The sequence below is a fragment of the Trichoderma aggressivum genome (assembly GCF_033847375.1).
Source record: "Trichoderma aggressivum f. europaeum strain CBS 100526 chromosome Unknown scaffold_036, whole genome shotgun sequence".
NCBI classification, from domain to species: domain Eukaryota; kingdom Fungi; phylum Ascomycota; class Sordariomycetes; order Hypocreales; family Hypocreaceae; genus Trichoderma; species Trichoderma aggressivum.
Window position 1 is genome coordinate 224,233 of NW_026946402.1, and position 17,691 is coordinate 241,923.

Sequence of the window (17,691 nt, forward strand, 5' to 3'; positions counted from 1 at the left end):
TAAGGACGGCGTATACCCCTTAATGGTTCTGATTTGATGAAATGCTGCTCAAGGAGGGTGGCGTTTTCTTGTATGTCGTGGACTGAGCTAAGACATGAGGGAGGGGCTTTGGACGAATAGGTGATGCTCAATGTATGAATGACTTTGCTTGTTGCGATTTGGGAAATGGTTGCATTTACGTTTTACATAGCATGGAAAATTGAGGGTTGCATACTTTAATTCTTTGACATATACTACTGAAGTTTGCCAACTTGGTGTGCATGTTGGGTGATTGCATGCATCATCTACTACCTTGTTGAGCGTGCCTCTGCAAGTGTCCGCGATGTGAAACCATTCCTTGTGTGTGTGCAACCAAAAAGGACATGTTACTTCGTCTCTCCCTTTGACCGTGAACGCCAGCTGATAAAACCATCCAAGTTCTTGCGTTTCTCCCCTTTCAATCATCCTTAGTCGGTGCTTGACTGAGGCAGCTCTCCTTCATCAGGAGGGAAATAGAGGCTACACAATAGCATTAGCAGTCGTATTCGAAAGAGGGAACGGGGGCAAATAAGAAATTCATACGGCAACACGGCATCGTACGCCTTCACATCCTTATCCAAAAAGGTAACAAAGATGACACGCTCAAACCTGCTGTCCTCGTCGTGGTCCCCTTGGAGAAAGTCCCTGACGGCTCTGCAGGCCACGTGAGCCGCCGCCTCGCTGGGGTAGCCGTACACGCCGGTGCTGATGCCGCTGAAGGCCACGGTAGCGCACTCGGTGTCGACGGCGGCGTCGAGGCAGGTCTGGTAGCAGCTGAGGAGCAGGGGCTCGCTGACGGTCCGGTTCTGGTAGACGGGGCCGACGGTGTGGATGACGTGCTTGGCGGGCAGGCCGTGGCCTCCGGTGACGACGGCGTCGCCCGTCTTGCAGCCGCCGGGGTACTTGGTGAGGCACTCGTGGACGAGGCCGCGGCCGGCGGCGGAGTGGATTGCGCCGTCGACGCCGCCGCCGCCGCGGAGGGAGTTTTTCGCGGCGTTGACGATGGCGTCGACGGGGAGGGTGGTGATGTCTGCGCGGAGGAGGGAGATGCGGCTGTTGAGGGAGGCGGAGGGCGTGCGGAGGGGGGTGGTGGTGGTTGGTGGTGGTGAGAGGCGGTTGGTCGCGTAGAGGCGGGAGATGGTGGGGATGTCGGAGACGCCGCGGATGACTCTGGACGGCATGGTGATGGTTGGTTTTTCTTCTTCTTGCTTCTTGTGAGAAGGTTGGTTGATGTGAGGGGGTGGTGATGTGAGATTGTGCTGGATGGGGTGGTGATGTCAGTATTTTTGGTGTTTTTGGATGGTGGATGGATGATGCGTACTGTAGGTGCGTGAGTGATTTGGGCTCAGCTATTCTTGACTTGGGCTGGGTGAAAGCATGCACTCTTTATATACTTTTTTGTCGAGGTCACAGAGAGGGGAGGATTTGAGTTTGTTCAGATGTGATGTGGATAAGATGAAGCAAAGAACAATTGGGTGAACGAAGATGCATGCGCAAGCCAAAGCGAACACTGAAAGTTTGCAGGCACGTGTTGGGGGTGTGGCGTATCGATACCCTGATAGACTTCAACGCATGTGCCTAGGTGCCTAGAGTATTCCTTCCAATGTTCTCTCTTGTTCAAACAATGGTTCATTTGTCAACAATCAAACAAAGGCTTAGATCTGCATGCAATGAGGGTTCGAGTGCTTTGATCATGTCATTGAGCCAATCGGTGCGGAATTGCTGCGCCCGCCACAGTGAAGAGCTCGCCAGTTCATCTCATTGGCTTCACTCTCAGCTCGCCACCGTAACATTTCTTTATTCATCTTCATATTGAAAAGCTCAATATTCGAGAATCTGGAAAAAAGCCGTTCAGTTATCAATTTTCGAGTCATACCAAGTTGTCCTAGAATGGTCGTATTTGCCAGCACTTGATGGTTCTGTGCGTTCCTGCTACTGGTGGACGTTGCACAAAGCTTCTGTCTCTGCTTTCTCACCTCACTACACATACATTTCAATCCATTTGCAGCGAAACGCTCTACTAAGAGAGATAAAGGACCATCAGCTTAGTGCTATTGAATTATCTGGGCATATCTGAGCATTCGTGAGGTTTCCGCTTCATTGGGATACGTAGACTGCCAACAAGTTCCTAGCCCACCACGTCGTCTCATTTACCTTTGCCTGCCCCGTAATACCAAAACACAAGTAGCTATATTAGATGCATCACAGATTTTCTACTCGTCAGCTCCCATGGTGACTTTGCAGTCAATTAAAACGCCAAACTATGTGATGGTAGGTTAGCATTAACTCTTCTGGAGTTTGATTCAGTTGGAGCGTACTACTATACGAGCCCTACAACAGTGAGGGACCCTCGCTCCATCTCCTTGACATTCCTCTTCAAAGTCGGTGATGTTTTGGTAGCCTCCTTCAGCTATAAATCTTGTAATTTAACAAAAGTATCATTTGTCTGGGAGGTTTTAGGCATAGGGAGATGGATGCTTACCAGAGTGGCAGTTGACTCCTCGGATGGCACCAACATCAAGGCAACAAGCCTCCAAGGGTCGCTCCCCGGGGCAAGGATCATAAGCAACAGCTCTGGCAGTGAGCATGCTTGTGATAATTAGCATGTTCATGTTCAATTTCATGGCTGCAACTGGTAGAAATATCCAAATATTTTCTTGAATCGTTGGGTAGTACAGATGGGAGTATAGAATGTGGTGTTGAGTGGTTCAAGAGTAATCGAGTATGCTGGGGAGCCCAAGCTCGATATTTAAGCGCCTGTGATTCGTATTTCCTTTTTCCTTCCAGTTCAGCTCTGCTCGCCAACCCTCACATTTGCCACGAGGCTGGGCTAGCTGTGAGCAGGGGGGGCAGCGCTGCATCGCTTCCATACGACTCCATGACGCATCAGCTGAAAACAATTCCGAGACATTGACACATGTGATGTATAAGACTCGCGTAATGATGCTAGCCATGCTCTATTCCAGTCTATTCCCCGCCACCCTGTTGCATTTCAGCCGCTTTATCCCGTTCCTGCTGAGCAAGCTCGTGAGCCGCCACTCGATGTTCCCTTGCCTTGGACAGCGTTTCCTTGTGTCCTTTCATCGTCTTCTGTATCTCGGACGCAAACGTTTCTCTTGCCTGTTGCATTTTGAATACCTCGCCATCGATATCCATCATGTCCATGTCTCGTTGGACAGAATCCGCAAGCTCACTGAGAACATCGCCAGAGATTTGAATCACTCGGGGCATCGGCTGCGGAATACGCCCCGCTGGAAGGTAGACATTATGGTTGGTATCCTTGTTGACTTCAGCCATCAGCTCCGACAGACTACTGATCTTTTGAATAGAATCAGTGGATCGCTTCTTTGGCACGGGACCTCCAAGGATGTCAAATCCAGTGGTGTAGAGGTCCCAGTTTCTCTTTTCTTGTTTCCAGAGCTGACGAATGGGACTGGATAATCTTCCATTAGAGCTCGTGTAATCTGTGGTTCACGGACCTTAAGATCCGAATGAGTCTTGTTAAAGTGCTTTGCCTCCTGTAGCTGGTATCGCCGACTTATGCTCGTGGAAGCTAGTTTTTTGTCGACCCCTTGGCGATACGAATCTGCACGCTGTAATCGCAACCTCGTTTCATCTCGTTTGTCGGCTTCCATTGCTTGATGAAGGTGTCGTGATCGACAATCTCCTATAAGCTTGGGATCCAAAGCTGTGGCAGGGTTAGCAGCATCTGGCGTGGAAATGAGGGCATGCAACTCTTCCCGCTCAAGATCTTCCATCAATTTGCCCTCATCTTGCTCAAACTCCACAATATTGTCCAGTAAGCCTGCCCATTTCTCAGCAACTCCTTGTGTTTTTGAATTCCGACTTGGTAAAACAATCTTGTACGAGTTCAAATCGAAATCTCGAGCATATCTCTGCTTAAATTCCTCCAGCTTAGCAAGCTGGTCGCCCTTCAAGTTGAGCATCGCCCGCTTCGCCAAAAAGTATCATCTTTCCCACACCCTCCGCTTTGACTTGCGCAGCATAGGCACCGTATGAAGCATTTCCCGCCAGTTAGCATGCACTGCTCTCGCATCTTTGGAGATGAGGTATGAAATGTTTCGAAATGAGGTAAGCCAGGACAGTATCTTCGCCTGCCATTCGTTTCTCCAAGACGGCAAATGCGCTTGAAGCCCATTGAGGTCTCCAGGCAGCCTTGTTACCTGGGTGATGATCTTGTTGTTTTGAACTCTCCAGATGAGTTGGTGGCCAGGGATCCCTTCGAGGTAGTGTTCCCAACATCCAATAGGTAGCTCGTATAGCTGAGCTACCATGGCTTCTTGAATACACAGCTCTTGGTGTAGAAACTAAGAAAAATCCATGAGTGATTTGACAATACGGTCATCGTATATGTTTTCTCCACGGGTAATAGCTGATATAAATTGATCCACAGACATTTCGTCTAATGATATGGAGGTTTCATCGGGTTCGATGCGTTTGTGGCTTCTCAATCGCCGCCATTGCCTATAGAAAGTTGTTACCTCTTGTCTCTTATTTCTGGAACTAAGCCTCCTATTCTTATACAAGATGAAGATGCCTGCTTCAAATGCAATCATATTCGTTTTGCTAGCTTGTGCCGCCAGTCTTTCACCTCTGTGGTACCAATTTTCTGCAATCTCAACAAAACGTTTGGCAAGCATCGGGAACTTCCACGCGTCATAAATCAGAGCCTTGATGTACTGCGCGATGACCTTTTGACCGCTCGCTTCCAGCTCCAGGATGAAACAACTGACCCATTCCCGAAATTCGTCGGTTCCAAGAGCAAGATCGCCGAGGGAAGTGTGAAATGATGTAGACTCCACGGCTGAGAACCAGGCAACTCTTTGGGGGATGTCTGGAACGCTTCTCAGAGCTGCCGAACCATACTTTTTGAATGTGGTATCCCAAAACTCTTGTGTGAAGAACTTTTGAAAGATGCTATGAGAGTTGAATGTGAATGATTGCTCACATATTGCGTACGGGGCCGGTACTTCGTATTTACAAGAATCCCGGGGGTAAAATTCGCTCTGGTCGAACGAAGATGTGAGGCCGCCGTGATACAGTAGGAACATTGGTTTATAAAAGGACAAGTGCGTCATTGGATATGGACCATGCCCCAAAACCTACACAAGTGGCCTATTAGTATGTTTCTGGTTTCACCCTGTTCATATTGGGAAGAGATGGATTCCACGCACATGTCTTTCAAAAGCTTCCCCAATTTCTTTTCTCGAATCGTCTCCATAATATGGTTCAATGTCTGGATAATGGGGCGCTGATGGGTATAGATCACTCTCAAGTAGCTTGCAAAAATCTAATGTCTGCAGGATGAGAAACCCTAAAATAGCGAGGATGCCGAATCCATAAAAGCGTTGCTTCAACGATGGCATGCTACAACGAATGCTGATGTTAGTAAATATGTTCTCTTAAATTGCATTGAGAACGATAAGAGTAGGGGGGTTTACCGACACATAATTCGTGCACCATCGTCGCCGCAAGCATCCAGCTGACCATGATTTTCTCTGAAGAACTTAGCTGGACGGCCAAAAGCTGCCAAATAACCTCTGCAGCAAGATCAATACAAATCGAACTGTTGGGATTGGACAGGTTGAACCGTGTCACAGCAAACGCCGTCTCTGCATCAAACTTTCCTATAGTTGATTCGACATCGTAATGAGCACTGGCAATTCGCCATTTCAATCTGCTCTCTAAAACTTTAAAGGTGAGCTCCATTGGGTTAAACTTTGCGGACGGTCTGATTTTGTGTCGATAGCCTATCGCTTCACTATTGTCTCTTCGAAGCTCAATCTTGAAATTTGGTGATTTTGCCTTCTGAGGATTTGCTTCTGCAGTCTCCGGGATCTTATACTAGTTGCCCACATTAAGTATTGCTTTGAAGAAAGGATCATTTTGATAAAATAGCTTGGTTGCCATTTGAAGGGCAGGCTGGGGGCAGTTCCAGACCTCATCATTCCACTGTTGAGAGCCAATACCTGTGATTAGCCAAATAGCCGCTATTATGTAGCAGATAATAACAACTTACCTCGACTTCCATATCAAGGCATTTTCCGTCAAGGCGAAAAGATACGGTACCAACGTCTGCAACGCCCAAAGGAGATTGGTCCCATTTCTCTCGAGAGAACAGGCTGTAATAAGTAAGTTACCATTTCCATCTCTTTATATGATGAGCCATGTCATTTTACCTGTCTATTGGTCCGCTAAGATTGCTCTGAAAGTCACCAATCTCGAAATAGTTCCCACCTAGGAGCTGCTCATGGTCAGCATCAACACGTCGCAAACGACCATCTATTCACTCCCCTCATCCATAGTCATGTCTCCAAAGAGGCATCCTTGCCAGAACTCTTCGATTAGGAGTTCGTCAAACGCTTTTGTGTAGTCACGTTCTTGAGGCCCATCGTTCGGCATCGTATTGGAGGACTGAGCAGCAATATAATCATCGATATGGAGCCCTCTTCTTTGGGCCGGCCTTTCGAGCGTGCTGGTAAGATCTCTTCCGGTCAGGCTGCCGCCAGGATCATCTCGGGTTGCCATGAGTCGCTCTGCCGATCGGGTAGGCGAGGTACATGACCGTCCATCAGAACGGCCCGGAAATATGCCAAATCTTACGGCATACTTGGTGGGATTCTTTGCCCTATCCGTATCTAGCATCATTGGTCTTATGACGTCTTTCACATGATCCCGAACAGCAAAGTCTGTGCCATTGCGAGCGTCTGGGTCGTCCTTCCAGCCTGGAGTTGTCCATAAAGGAATGTGTAAAGCAGGCGTATCATCTCTCAACGGCAATTTAATCTCAATTTTATCCGTACTAAAGGAGGCTGCTAAGATCGGTGGAGTCGTTGGAGCTGGCAGAGTTGCTGCAACAATAATGTTCATTCTGACCCATTATGATTATGTGAACTGGCGTTTCTCTGAATCGTTGGTTGCACCATCCGAAGAACGAGAATAAATCGTATAGTGGAGTTTACCGTTAAAAATACTAGGCCCGAATAAAAAAAAACTAACGGGATAGTTAAAAGAAAGAAGGAGGAGCTCATGGCTTTATTGCCATCTCAAGACTTGTTGTGAATTAGCGATGCACTATCATTGTCTTTGGACGGGTGGCTGGATCCGTTGATTGGCAGCGACAAACACGGAGGCACACGGCTGGATAAAAATAGAGATATGAACGGGCCTCTTGGAGCTCATACAAGAAATTTGAAGACGCGCTTAGACGATCACGTAGGTAAGAGGTAACAAGGGCAATTTTGGTAGGTTCCCAGGCCAGCATTGGGAATGACAATGAACTTGGAAGAGGATATTGTTTCAATGGGTCTAAAAAGTGAATCAGTGCACATCTTGAATGTCATTGGACGGTTGCAAAGACGGATTGCCACTTCATTTCGTTGTCAAGGCCTCGACAAAGCGGCAGCTGGTGAACTGTTCAAGGAGTCGACAAAGAGGAACGCTGTTGAAGAGATGCTTACTGTGGGTTAATTTAAGACAGGAAGACGCTTGTCTCAACCAGTAGGCTTTGGCTTCACATCCGCTACAACTGTTTGCTTCAAGGGACTGAGAGGACGAAACAATGAATGGAAATATTGATACCCAAGTGCTTTGGGGGAAATCAGAAACACAGACCACTCAGATAATGGGCAGAGGATCAAGGACGATATCGACGTCCAGATGAGTCAGCACGGAGGCTCTATGGGGAGGAAGCACCTCAGCACCTGCATTCTTAGGTACATGTACCTTCCTGCCTCCATCGTGAACTACTAACTACCTCAGCAGGTAGGTAGGTTAGTACTAACCCTACTGAGATGCTCGTCAACGCTGGTGATTCTCTCTCCTTCAACACTCAAGGTGCTAGAAGAAGCCCTAATACGGCATTTTACGGTTCTCAACGAAAGCCGGACTTTCAAGTTCAAGTATGTCCGGGTCTGATGGACAAGCTCCGTCCAGCCCGCATCTGACTGTCGGTGAGTCCGTCCCCCAGCTAATGCGCATGGAGCAGAGAATGCAGGCTGGACTCTGGGGCCCCGCGATGGTGGTGGATCAAGGCATTGGATCTAGTGATTTGGCAACACGATTGTCTGGCTGCCGAATGCAAGTCTCGCTACCCAAAAGTGAAGCCTCGAACTCGACATCAACAGCACCTATTCGAACCCGACGATGGGAGTCGAGTCCAACAGACCAAGACAACATCAAGTGGCTGCTAGTCTCGGGCGCTGCTCCACGCCGTCCCAGAGCCAGCCACTGAGACGAACTTGATGTGACAACGTGGCGCCAAAGCCGGACAGGAATGGCAGGCCGAGTTTATTGGAAGGGTCTTTTTTTTTCTGCCGGGCCCACCGTTGCCGAGAGGGTCTTGAGGGTAACAAGCGTATCGTGTGAAACCCCGAGCATGTGCGGACAAGCAGGGAGTATTCAGGCATGAGGTTGTGAAATGAGGCAGGATGCGCTGACGACGCAGCAGCCTGACTGTCTCATCCCTCCGAGGGGCAACTGAACTGGACACAGAATATCATGCCAGACAGCCCGGCTAATCCGGTGAGGTGTGAGAGCTTCTGACACCGCCTCGGTTCTTATGCAGGAGCAGCTCGTGAATACCTTAGCAGTGATAACGGGACCAATAGCTACCGGTATAAGCTGGAGTACTGGAGTAGCAGTGCTGCTACTCCATCTGCAGGGGCGCCATCGGCTGGAGCAACTGTGTGAGACTGCCATCAGCCAGGCAATCTATCTTATATTAATGCGTGGCGGCAGATCACAGGAGTCTGGACGAGGCGTCCCACACCATCTTTTGCGCCGTACATGACTAGACGATGCATCCAGAGGCTTTGGCGAGCAAGACTGCGAGAGTTGACCAGTACCATCGAACCTCGACGCCCACCAAGATGAAGCTTCCACCAAAGGGCATAGATAGAGAAGCCAACCACCGGCTTGCTGCCACGTTGGGGGTGCGGCAGTAATAGGCTTCCAATCAAAGGCTCTTGTCCGATACTTTGCATGCAAATTCACACAAGCAAAGCATATCTTCAACTCGGCTGCCAGAAGTAGATACCTAACGTAAGGGGGCTTGAGATAGCAGAGTCTGATGCAAATTTGGCTTCGCAAACCCCGATATCTCAACTCTCCCAAAGCCATGGGCACTACGGAGGAGAACTAGTAAATTTTTCTGTTGAGCAAAACCTTCGCTGCGCATCGAATTTCTTCTTCTCGGCCGCCACAATGTTATTTTCCCACTAAAGATATTCTCAGCACTCAGACTCCTCACCGCCTTTGCTCCCGTAGTGGCCGTCCTCTTGAGGCTTAGCGCGCCATGATAAAGCTGATAAGCCTCGAGACGCCCAATGGAGGGGCAGCAAAAAAAAATCTTCTGGGCTGCCCGATTTTAGCCACACACCCCGCGAGAAAAAAAAAAGTTGTGGACTTGGGCCGCAGCCTTTTAAATCTTGTCTCCCTCCCACCCACTTTCTTCTTCTCTTTCGATCTTACCTCCTCCTCCTCCTTTCATTATTTTTTTTCATCTACTTTTGGTCGTCACTGATATCGACCTTGGACTTGTCTTTCAGATAGTCCATTCGCCTTCTTTGACGAGTTGTTCTTTGGTTCCTCCCCATCGAGCAGCGCCCCCCTCGAATTTACACACAAAAAAAAAAGCCTCGATACGAGAGTCGATTCCTCCATCGGCTCCCTTGGCTTCAATAGAAATCGAACGATTCACATCGATTTCGATTCCCTCCTTCGGCCTCCGACTCTTATAATTCTTACACACACTCAACATCACCGCCAAAATGCCTAGCGAAGGTGCCGAGTCCATCAAGATCCTGGACGAGCTTTTCCAGAAGCTCACCGTCTCCAAGGAGGCGGCGGACGTTAAGCAGTCCGCTGGAGAGCTCGCCAGTTTCCTCAACGGTCGCATTGATGACCAGGCTGTCCCCGAGAAGTAAGTTCATCTTTGCAACAACTTCAGATCAGTTGTCCCCTTTTTTAGCCGGGGAAAACTTTTTTTTTTGCCTCCTATCTCGCCTGGCAACAAATGCCCCGCCACTCACAGCGGGGTTGGCCTGCCTACCCCTCCATCAGTGGCCACCTTGGCTGCTAAACTCCCCTGAAAAGTTTTTCTTTCAGCTGTGCGACATCAATTTTTTAGCGTTTCAAGGCATTAACACGCTTATCTCTAGGATCATCGGAGACATCAAGAAGTCCCTCGTCAACAAGAAGGACGCCACCGCCCGTGAGAAGGCTGCTATCGCCGTTGAGGCCATCGCCTCTCACTCTGAGGTCGCCGCCAACGTCGAGCCCTACCTCATCGTTCTTCTGCCCACTCTTCTTGCCGCTGTTGGCGACAAGATCACTGCTGTCAAGAATGCCGCTAACGCTGCTGTCCTGGCCATTGCCAGCGCCATCAACGGCAACGCTGTCAAGAGCGCCCTCCCTCACCTGATGGAGTCTATCCGCACTGCCCAGAAGTGGCCTGAAAAGATGGCTGCCCTGGACTTCATCCTTGCCCTTGTCAAGACCGCCCCTGCTCAGCTCTCCTACCGTGTTCCCGACTTGATCCCCGTCGTCTCTGAGGCCATGTGGGACACCAAGAAGGAGGTCAAGGAGCACGCCTACAAGGTCATGGAGACCATCTGCCAGCTCATCGTCAACAAGGATATTGAGCGATTCATTCCCGAGCTCATCAAGTGTATCGCCAAGCCTGAGAACGTCCCCGAGACTGTCCACCTTCTCGGTGCCACCACCTTCGTTACTGAGGTCCAGGAGCCCACCCTCGCTCTCATGGTCCCTCTTCTGGACCGTGGTCTCGCCGAGCGTGAGACCGCCATCAAGCGAAAGTCTGCTGTCATTGTTGACAACATGTGCAAGCTTGTCGACGACCCCAACATTGTCGCTCCTTTCTTGCCCAAGATGATGCCAGGTCTCCAGAAGAACTTCGACAACCTTGCTGATCCCGAGGCTCGTGAGAAGACCAAGCAGGCCCTTGACACCCTGTACCGTGTCGGTAACGTCGTCGACGGCAAGATCCCCGAGGTTCGCAACGACGGTGACGTCTCCGTCGTCCTTGGCAAGCTCAAGGACGTCCTGTCTACCCGCTATGCTTCCCTTCTCGAGAAGATGGGACCTGTTGCCGAGTACATCTCCGCCATTGCTGGTCAGCTCATTGACATGAAGGAGGGCGAGTCCGCCGTCTGGGTCGAGAGCCTCAAGCCCTACGTCGCTGTCATCACCGGCATCGACAACGCCGAGAGCACCATCGACACTCTCCGCAAGCGCGCTTCTCCCAACGCCGCCGAGGAGGAGGAGGGTGAGGCTGATGATGAGGAGGGCGAGGACCTTTGCAACTGCACCTTTTCTCTTGCCTACGGTGCCAAGATTCTGCTCAACCAGACCCATCTCCGCCTCAAGCGTGGTCAGCGTTACGGTCTTTGCGGTCCCAACGGTTCCGGCAAGTCCACTCTCATGCGTGCCATCAACAACGAGCAGGTCGAGGGTTTCCCCAAGCAGAGCGAAGTCAAGACTGTCTTCGTTGAGCACGACCTTGACTCCGCTGATACTGAGATGACCACCATCGACTGGACCATGAAGAAGCTTGCCGAGGCCAAGGTCGACGTCTCTCAGGCTGATGTCGAGAAGCGCCTGGACGAGTTCGGCTTCACCGAGCAGATGGTCCAGGGCGAGATTTCCGCCCTGTCCGGTGGTTGGAAGATGAAGCTCGCTCTGTGCCGTGCCGTCTTCGAGGCTCCTGATATTCTGCTGCTCGACGAGCCTACTAACCACTTGGACGTGAAGAACGTCAAGTGGCTCGAGGACTACCTCACCACCTCCCCTTGCACTTCCATCATTGTCTCTCACGACTCCAGCTTCCTTGACAACGTCTGCCAGCACATCGTTCACTACGAGCGATTCAAGCTTAAGCGTTACCGTGGTAACCTGAAGGAGTTCGTCAAGCGTGTTCCTTCCGCCAAGTCCTACTACGAGCTCGGTGCCTCTGAGATGGAGTTCTCCTTCCCCGAGCCCGGTTTCCTTGAGGGTGTCAAGACCAAGGCCAAGGCCATCCTGCGTGCCACCAAGATGTCCTTCCAGTACCCCGGTACCTCCAAGCCCCAGATCCAGGAGATCAGCTTCCAGTGCTCCCTCGGCTCTCGTATTGCCGTTATCGGTCCCAACGGTGCCGGCAAGTCTACTCTGATCAACGTTCTCTGCGGTGAGCTCATCCCCACCGGTGGTGAGATCTACCAGCACGAGAACATCCGTATCGCCTACATCAAGCAGCACGCCTTTGCCCACATTGATAACCACCTTGACAAGACTCCTTCCGAGTACATCCAGTGGCGTTTCCAGACTGGCGAGGATCGTGAGACCATGGACCGAGCCAACAAGATCATCACCGAGGCTGATGAGAAGGCCATGGACAAGGTCTTCAAGATCGAGGGTACACTGCGTCGTGTCATTGGCATCAACGCCCGTAGAAAGTTCAAGAACTCCTACGAGTACGAGTGTTCATTCGCTCTGGGTGAGAACGTCGGCATGAAGGGCGAGCGATGGGTCCCCATGATGACCGCCGACAACGTCTGGCTGCCCCGTAACGAGCTGTTGGCCTCTCACCAGAAGATGGTCGCTGATGTCGACATGAAGGAGGCTCTTGCCTCTGGTCAGTTCCGACCTCTGGTCCGAAAGGAGATTGAGGCCCACTGCGCCAACTTCGGTCTCGATGCCGAGCTGGTTTCTCACTCCCGCATGCGCGGTCTGTCTGGTGGCCAGCGTGTCAAGACTGTCCTGGCTGCTTGCTCTTGGCAGCGACCCCACTTGATCGTCCTTGACGAGCCTACCAACTATCTGGATCGTGACTCTCTGGGTGCTCTGTCCAAGGCCCTGAAGAAGTTCGAGGGTGGTGTCATCATCATTACTCACTCTGCCGAGTTCACCAAGGACTTGACTGAGGAAGTCTGGGCTGTCATGGACGGCAAGATGACTCCCTCCGGCCACAACTGGGTCCAGGGCCAGGGCGCTGGTCCTCGTCTCAAGCAGGACGATGATGATGAGGAGGACAAGTTCGATGCCATGGGCAACAAGATTGTTAGCACCAAGAAGAAGGCCAAGCTGACCTCTTCCGAGCTGCGAAAGAAGAAGAAGGGTAAGTCTACTGCGAAACCATCTCATGGTGTTATGACGAACATATTCACTAACATATTTTTCTTGCAGACCGTATGGCCCGCCGAAAGCGTGGTGAGGAGGTGTTCAGCGACGAGGATGATCTGTAAACGTTTCAACATACCCCACATCACGGCATCTCGATGACGCCTAGTCCTTGATGACTTAGAGGATTTTTTTTCCATGTTTCCTTTTGTTTTTAATTGATGAAAAATACGGATTGGTAACGGAAAAGTTGCGATGCGTTCTTGCGATGATTGTATGCTCGGGCTGCCGATAGAGAGGGCCTTCTCAATAGATTGATGGCCTGGACGAGTGTGGGACACCACGACCTGGGGATGGAGGACCCCCATGTTGTCACAAGCTCTCGCACCTTGGGCTATAGAGGAGGAAGAGGGTACATAGAAGCCCGAATAGACTTTTAGTAACAAAACCTCTTGAATTTATCTACCGTGTGCCTCTTTTCTGTGAATGTTGTGTAGATTCAAATACGCATGTATGGATGGAGCGAGGCTTTGTTGTTGGGATGAACTGTATACTACATGCTGGTTTGTTAGTTAATTCTGATTATGTGAATACCATCAGGAGACAGCTCAGTTTGGCTATATGTACAAACACAACTCGTGACAGTTCGCATCGTGTTCCATCTTGTCGGAAGTTCTATCACTTGATACTAACACAGTGCTAAGCAAAAGCAACTAGAACAATATTTGCTGCCCCTTCTCTGTCTAGCTAGGTTGATGTAGCTAGGTTGCTGATATTAACTAAAAAGATGTGTTTCCCCTCCTAAACACCATCATCGAAGCCCGAGTCCAATCCGACAACGCGACCAAGAGTGTCACTTCACGCAGACCCTCTCCTCACACAATCCCCATCATTCAAAAAGTCATCTTCAACCTCTAGGGTACATCTCATCCATCCCTCTTCCCAATCTCCCCCCAATCATCAAGCCAACAAGATCCGATTCTACTCGCCCATTCTCCCAACAAATCACCCAATCAGCGTGAATGGTTTAGTGGTAAAATTCTCCGTTGCCATCCGCAACGTTTCGGGGAGCCCTGGGTTCGATTCCCAGTTCACGCAGATTCCCGAGATGGCTCCGTCTTCTCGATCTCTTCTCCTAGGCGTAATTGGTTTAGTGGTAAAATTCTCCGTTGCCATCCGAGCAGCGTCGGGGAGCCCTGGGTTCGATTCCCAGATTACGCATTGAGATTTCTTTTTTTACTTCTGCTGCTTGGTGTTTTGTGTGTTGAAGATGGTTATGGAGTTGTCATGAACTTTGGTGGGGCTGCTTGGCCTGGGAGGACGATAGCTTTTGTGTGCTTTTGTATGTTGCAAGTGTTGGTCAAAGTATGAGATAATATCTTCTATTTTTGTCATCATATGTCCTGGGTATATATCATGTCTATGTAGCTCATTCATCTTACACGTCTAGCCCTCGTATATCCCATGTAGAATCTCTAATTCCACAAAACGTGATGGGTATATATATATATATACAATAACATAGAAACGAAAAAAAAGGGGGGGACGTAAAAAAGACGTGTGCTCATTATACGGCTTTAGCCATAAAGACGAACGTAGGGGTTACTCTTAGCTTCCCCCCTTACGCCTCAACAAACGCCGCCTTCTTGTTGCGCTTGATTCTAACCAACTGCAACATCTCCGTCCAGAATCCAGTCGGGGGCTCGATAAAGTGGGATTCGTAGGCGTCAATAGTTGGTTTTTGCCAGACAAGGTCCAGCTCACTGGGGCGGACAACTCGGGTGCGCTTCACGACCTTCCAGAAGATGAAGAGGATGGGTGCCAGGAGCTGCATGGTGTAGTTGCGGAAGAAGGCCGAGACATCCCAAGGCATGAAAGCCTCGTATCCGTATCCCCCAACCACGAGAAGCTGAATAACGAGGGCGATGATGGCGCAGTAAGGCTGTCCCCAGCCAACATAGGGCAGCGTCTTCCGGTCAACGCCTTGGGCCTTGCAAGCTTTGTAGAACCAGAGGTATGTGACAGACATGACGAGGTAGTCGATAATTCCACCGGCGGTGATCAGGCTGACCAACCAGTCGAGCACGACAGCAGAGCCGTTGCCAACTTGGAGGAAGGATAGGAACGGGAAGCACATGACGACCAAAAAGGCATTGATGGGCACACCCTTGCTCGTGCACTTGCGCAGGAATCGAGGGGCACGGCCCTCGAGAGCCAAGCCGTACAGTGACCGGGTTGCACAGTAGGTATAGGTGTTTCCAGCAGAGAAAATGGATGTCATCATGAGGGCGTTGACGATGTGAGGCAACACAGAGACACCCATGTTTTGCATGGCAATGACGTATGGCGAAGCTGCTGCAGTGCCGCTGCCCTTTCCGCCGTTAACCAGGTCAGACAGCGTCTTGTCGTTGTACGGAAGAATGATGCCGACCGCCAGGGCGCTGCCAATGAAGAAAATGCCAAAGCGGATGTAAATGGTCTTGAAGGCCGTCTTGATGTATGTACGAGGGCGCTGAGCTTCGGCCGCTACCATGGAAATATACTCGGGTCCGACGACGGCGAAAGCTGCGCTCCAAAGGCCTGTCAGAAAGCCTTCGAAGCGACCGAGGGCGCCCTGCGAATGGTACTCGGCGAAGGCTCCGGGATTTTTCCAGTATCGAAAGCCATAGGCATCGTGGTTCGGATTTCCTCCGACCATCGTCACGAAGGTGAAGGAGAAGAGGATGAAGATGAGAATAACCTTTCCACCGGATAGGTAAAATTCCGCTTCACCATAGGCTTTCACAGCGAGGACGTTTAGCAGACTACACATTCGACGGTTAGCAATTGTCCTTGGGCAACGAGAGAGAGAAGGTGGTGGAATCTAAAAGCGCGAGAGTCCCTTCCCAACCTTCGCCCCTTCTGGTAGGAGATGGAAATCTTACGCATAGCAAACGATAACGGCGGCACAAATACCGGCAGTCGGGCCTGGATTGGTAATGTTCTCGTCCCAAAAGGAGATGACAAGGTTGAGTGCCGTGATTTCGAAGGGAATCAGCAGAGCCTCGTACAAGAAGAAGTTCCAGCCAGCCATGAATCCCAAAGCATCATCGACCCAGTGACCTGCCAGGCGAATGAAACCTCCAGACACGGGCATGTAGACAGTCATCTCCGCCAGAGAGTTGTTTACCAGTCCGAGAACCATGGAATACAGAGCATAAGCCAAGAAAAGGCTGGCCGGTCCGGCTGTGGAAAGTCCACTTCCGATGCTGACGAAGAGAGCAGTACCAATCGAGCCACCGATGGCTATTAGTTGGATTTGACGATTGTTAAGTCGTCGCTGAAGGCCATCCGCATTCTCGATGAACTCCTGGGACCCCATCTCTGGGGACCCGGGAGCCTCGAACTTGGGGTGCTTTTCATCATCCGTAGTGGCCATTTTAGAGGTTAATCAGTAACGCAACGACAGTGTTGTCTCTTGCTCCGCCGTCATGAGAAAGTGTAACGATGGCCAGGTGCTTAATTGATGAGCATTGACAGACAGTAATACTGATCCTTTAGGTGGATGATTGCTGTGGGGAAAACCAACAGGAAAGCATCCGAGGACGGAAAAGGATGAGAGAGAGAGGAATGAAGTTCCACATGGGAGGAGTGATGGGCGAAGGAGGAGTATTTGTAGCAACTGTTGATAGGCGGCGAATCAAACGGGCCAGGGACACCCGAGAGTACCTATATGGCTGGGACTGGCCGAAAGAATGAACGAACAAATACTTAACCCGAACAACCAGGGACCGGCAGAAGAGCGAATACAACACCGAGCTCCTTAGAACCGCGATTAGATTGGACAGCATCACTGTGACGCCGAATCTTATGTGGGGGGAGGGCCGAACTGGAAACGCTTCCAATATGGTCTCAGGCCATTTTTTTTGCGCTTGATGCCGCGCAGTCGACTGTATTGGTCTTGGCACACTGCCCCAAAGCTGCTCTTGTGCTACAGCTGGCGAGTCGCTCTCTATTCTGCGCGCGTACCCTGCCATTGTCGTTCATGGTGGAGAAGCCAAGGAGGACGCCAGAGGAGAGCTAGCGCATTAGGCCCTGCTTAGAACGAACGGGATGAGCAGCCATCCACACAGAGGAGGGCCAGGGACCCAGATGGGTGAGCAGGGGGGAGGGCACAGTGTCGGATTTCCCAGGCCTCCCTGTAACTTGCTCCCAGACATTCTGTACTCGCGAGAGATGCTGGGTTGGACGTCCGTAGCTAATAGACGGTGTCGTCGCGAAAAGGAGGTATATAACATCCGGTGCTGTCGATAGTGATTAGTATTGAATAAAGGAGTAGAGAGGCAGGCAGTGGTACTGTACGACCCCGAGGACGTCTGAAAAGCTTCAGTATTGAGATCTTCAAAAGTCCAAACCATAAACGGACCAGCGATGCTTGACGCATCCGGGATCTTACCCGCCACGTGAAGCGAGGGAGCATGTCTCCTAGATAAACAACCGATTGTATGACGAGATTTCAGCTGTATGCATATATAGCCATGCTCATTAGAGTCG

General features: G+C 50.6%; 4 protein-coding genes across 4 annotated transcripts; 1 reads left to right on the forward strand and 3 right to left on the reverse strand.

Moving 5' to 3' along the window:
* Window positions 1–446: 446 nt before the first annotated feature.
* Triagg1_7863 (uncharacterized protein) lies at window positions 447–1,199 on the reverse strand (the record flags this gene model as incomplete). The annotated part of the gene is made up of 2 exons (XM_062902645.1): window positions 447–498; window positions 562–1,199. 2 exons carry the CDS (start codon window positions 1,197–1,199, stop codon window positions 447–449), a joined length of 690 nt encoding a protein of 229 aa, XP_062753196.1.
* A 1,786-nt stretch (window positions 1,200–2,985) lies between these two features.
* Window positions 2,986–6,909, reverse strand: Triagg1_7864 (uncharacterized protein; the record flags this gene model as incomplete). Its single annotated transcript, XM_062902646.1, has 10 exons — window positions 2,986–3,438; window positions 3,498–3,950; window positions 4,002–4,318; window positions 4,379–4,503; window positions 4,564–4,956; window positions 5,214–5,290; window positions 5,485–5,883; window positions 6,059–6,161; window positions 6,219–6,276; window positions 6,330–6,909. The coding sequence occupies 10 exons, from the start codon at window positions 6,907–6,909 to the stop codon at window positions 2,986–2,988; spliced, it is 2,958 nt and encodes a 985-aa protein (XP_062753197.1).
* Window positions 6,910–9,809: 2,900 nt separating this feature from the next.
* On the forward strand, window positions 9,810–13,283 carry Triagg1_7865 (uncharacterized protein; the record flags this gene model as incomplete). The annotated part of the gene is made up of 3 exons (XM_062902647.1): window positions 9,810–9,961; window positions 10,200–13,156; window positions 13,225–13,283. 3 exons carry the CDS (start codon window positions 9,810–9,812, stop codon window positions 13,281–13,283), a joined length of 3,168 nt encoding a protein of 1,055 aa, XP_062753198.1.
* Window positions 13,284–14,779: 1,496 nt separating this feature from the next.
* Window positions 14,780–16,576, reverse strand: Triagg1_7866 (uncharacterized protein; the record flags this gene model as incomplete). Its single annotated transcript, XM_062902648.1, has 2 exons — window positions 14,780–15,962; window positions 16,083–16,576. 2 exons carry the CDS (start codon window positions 16,574–16,576, stop codon window positions 14,780–14,782), a joined length of 1,677 nt encoding a protein of 558 aa, XP_062753199.1.
* Between the last annotated feature and the right edge of the window lie 1,115 nt (window positions 16,577–17,691).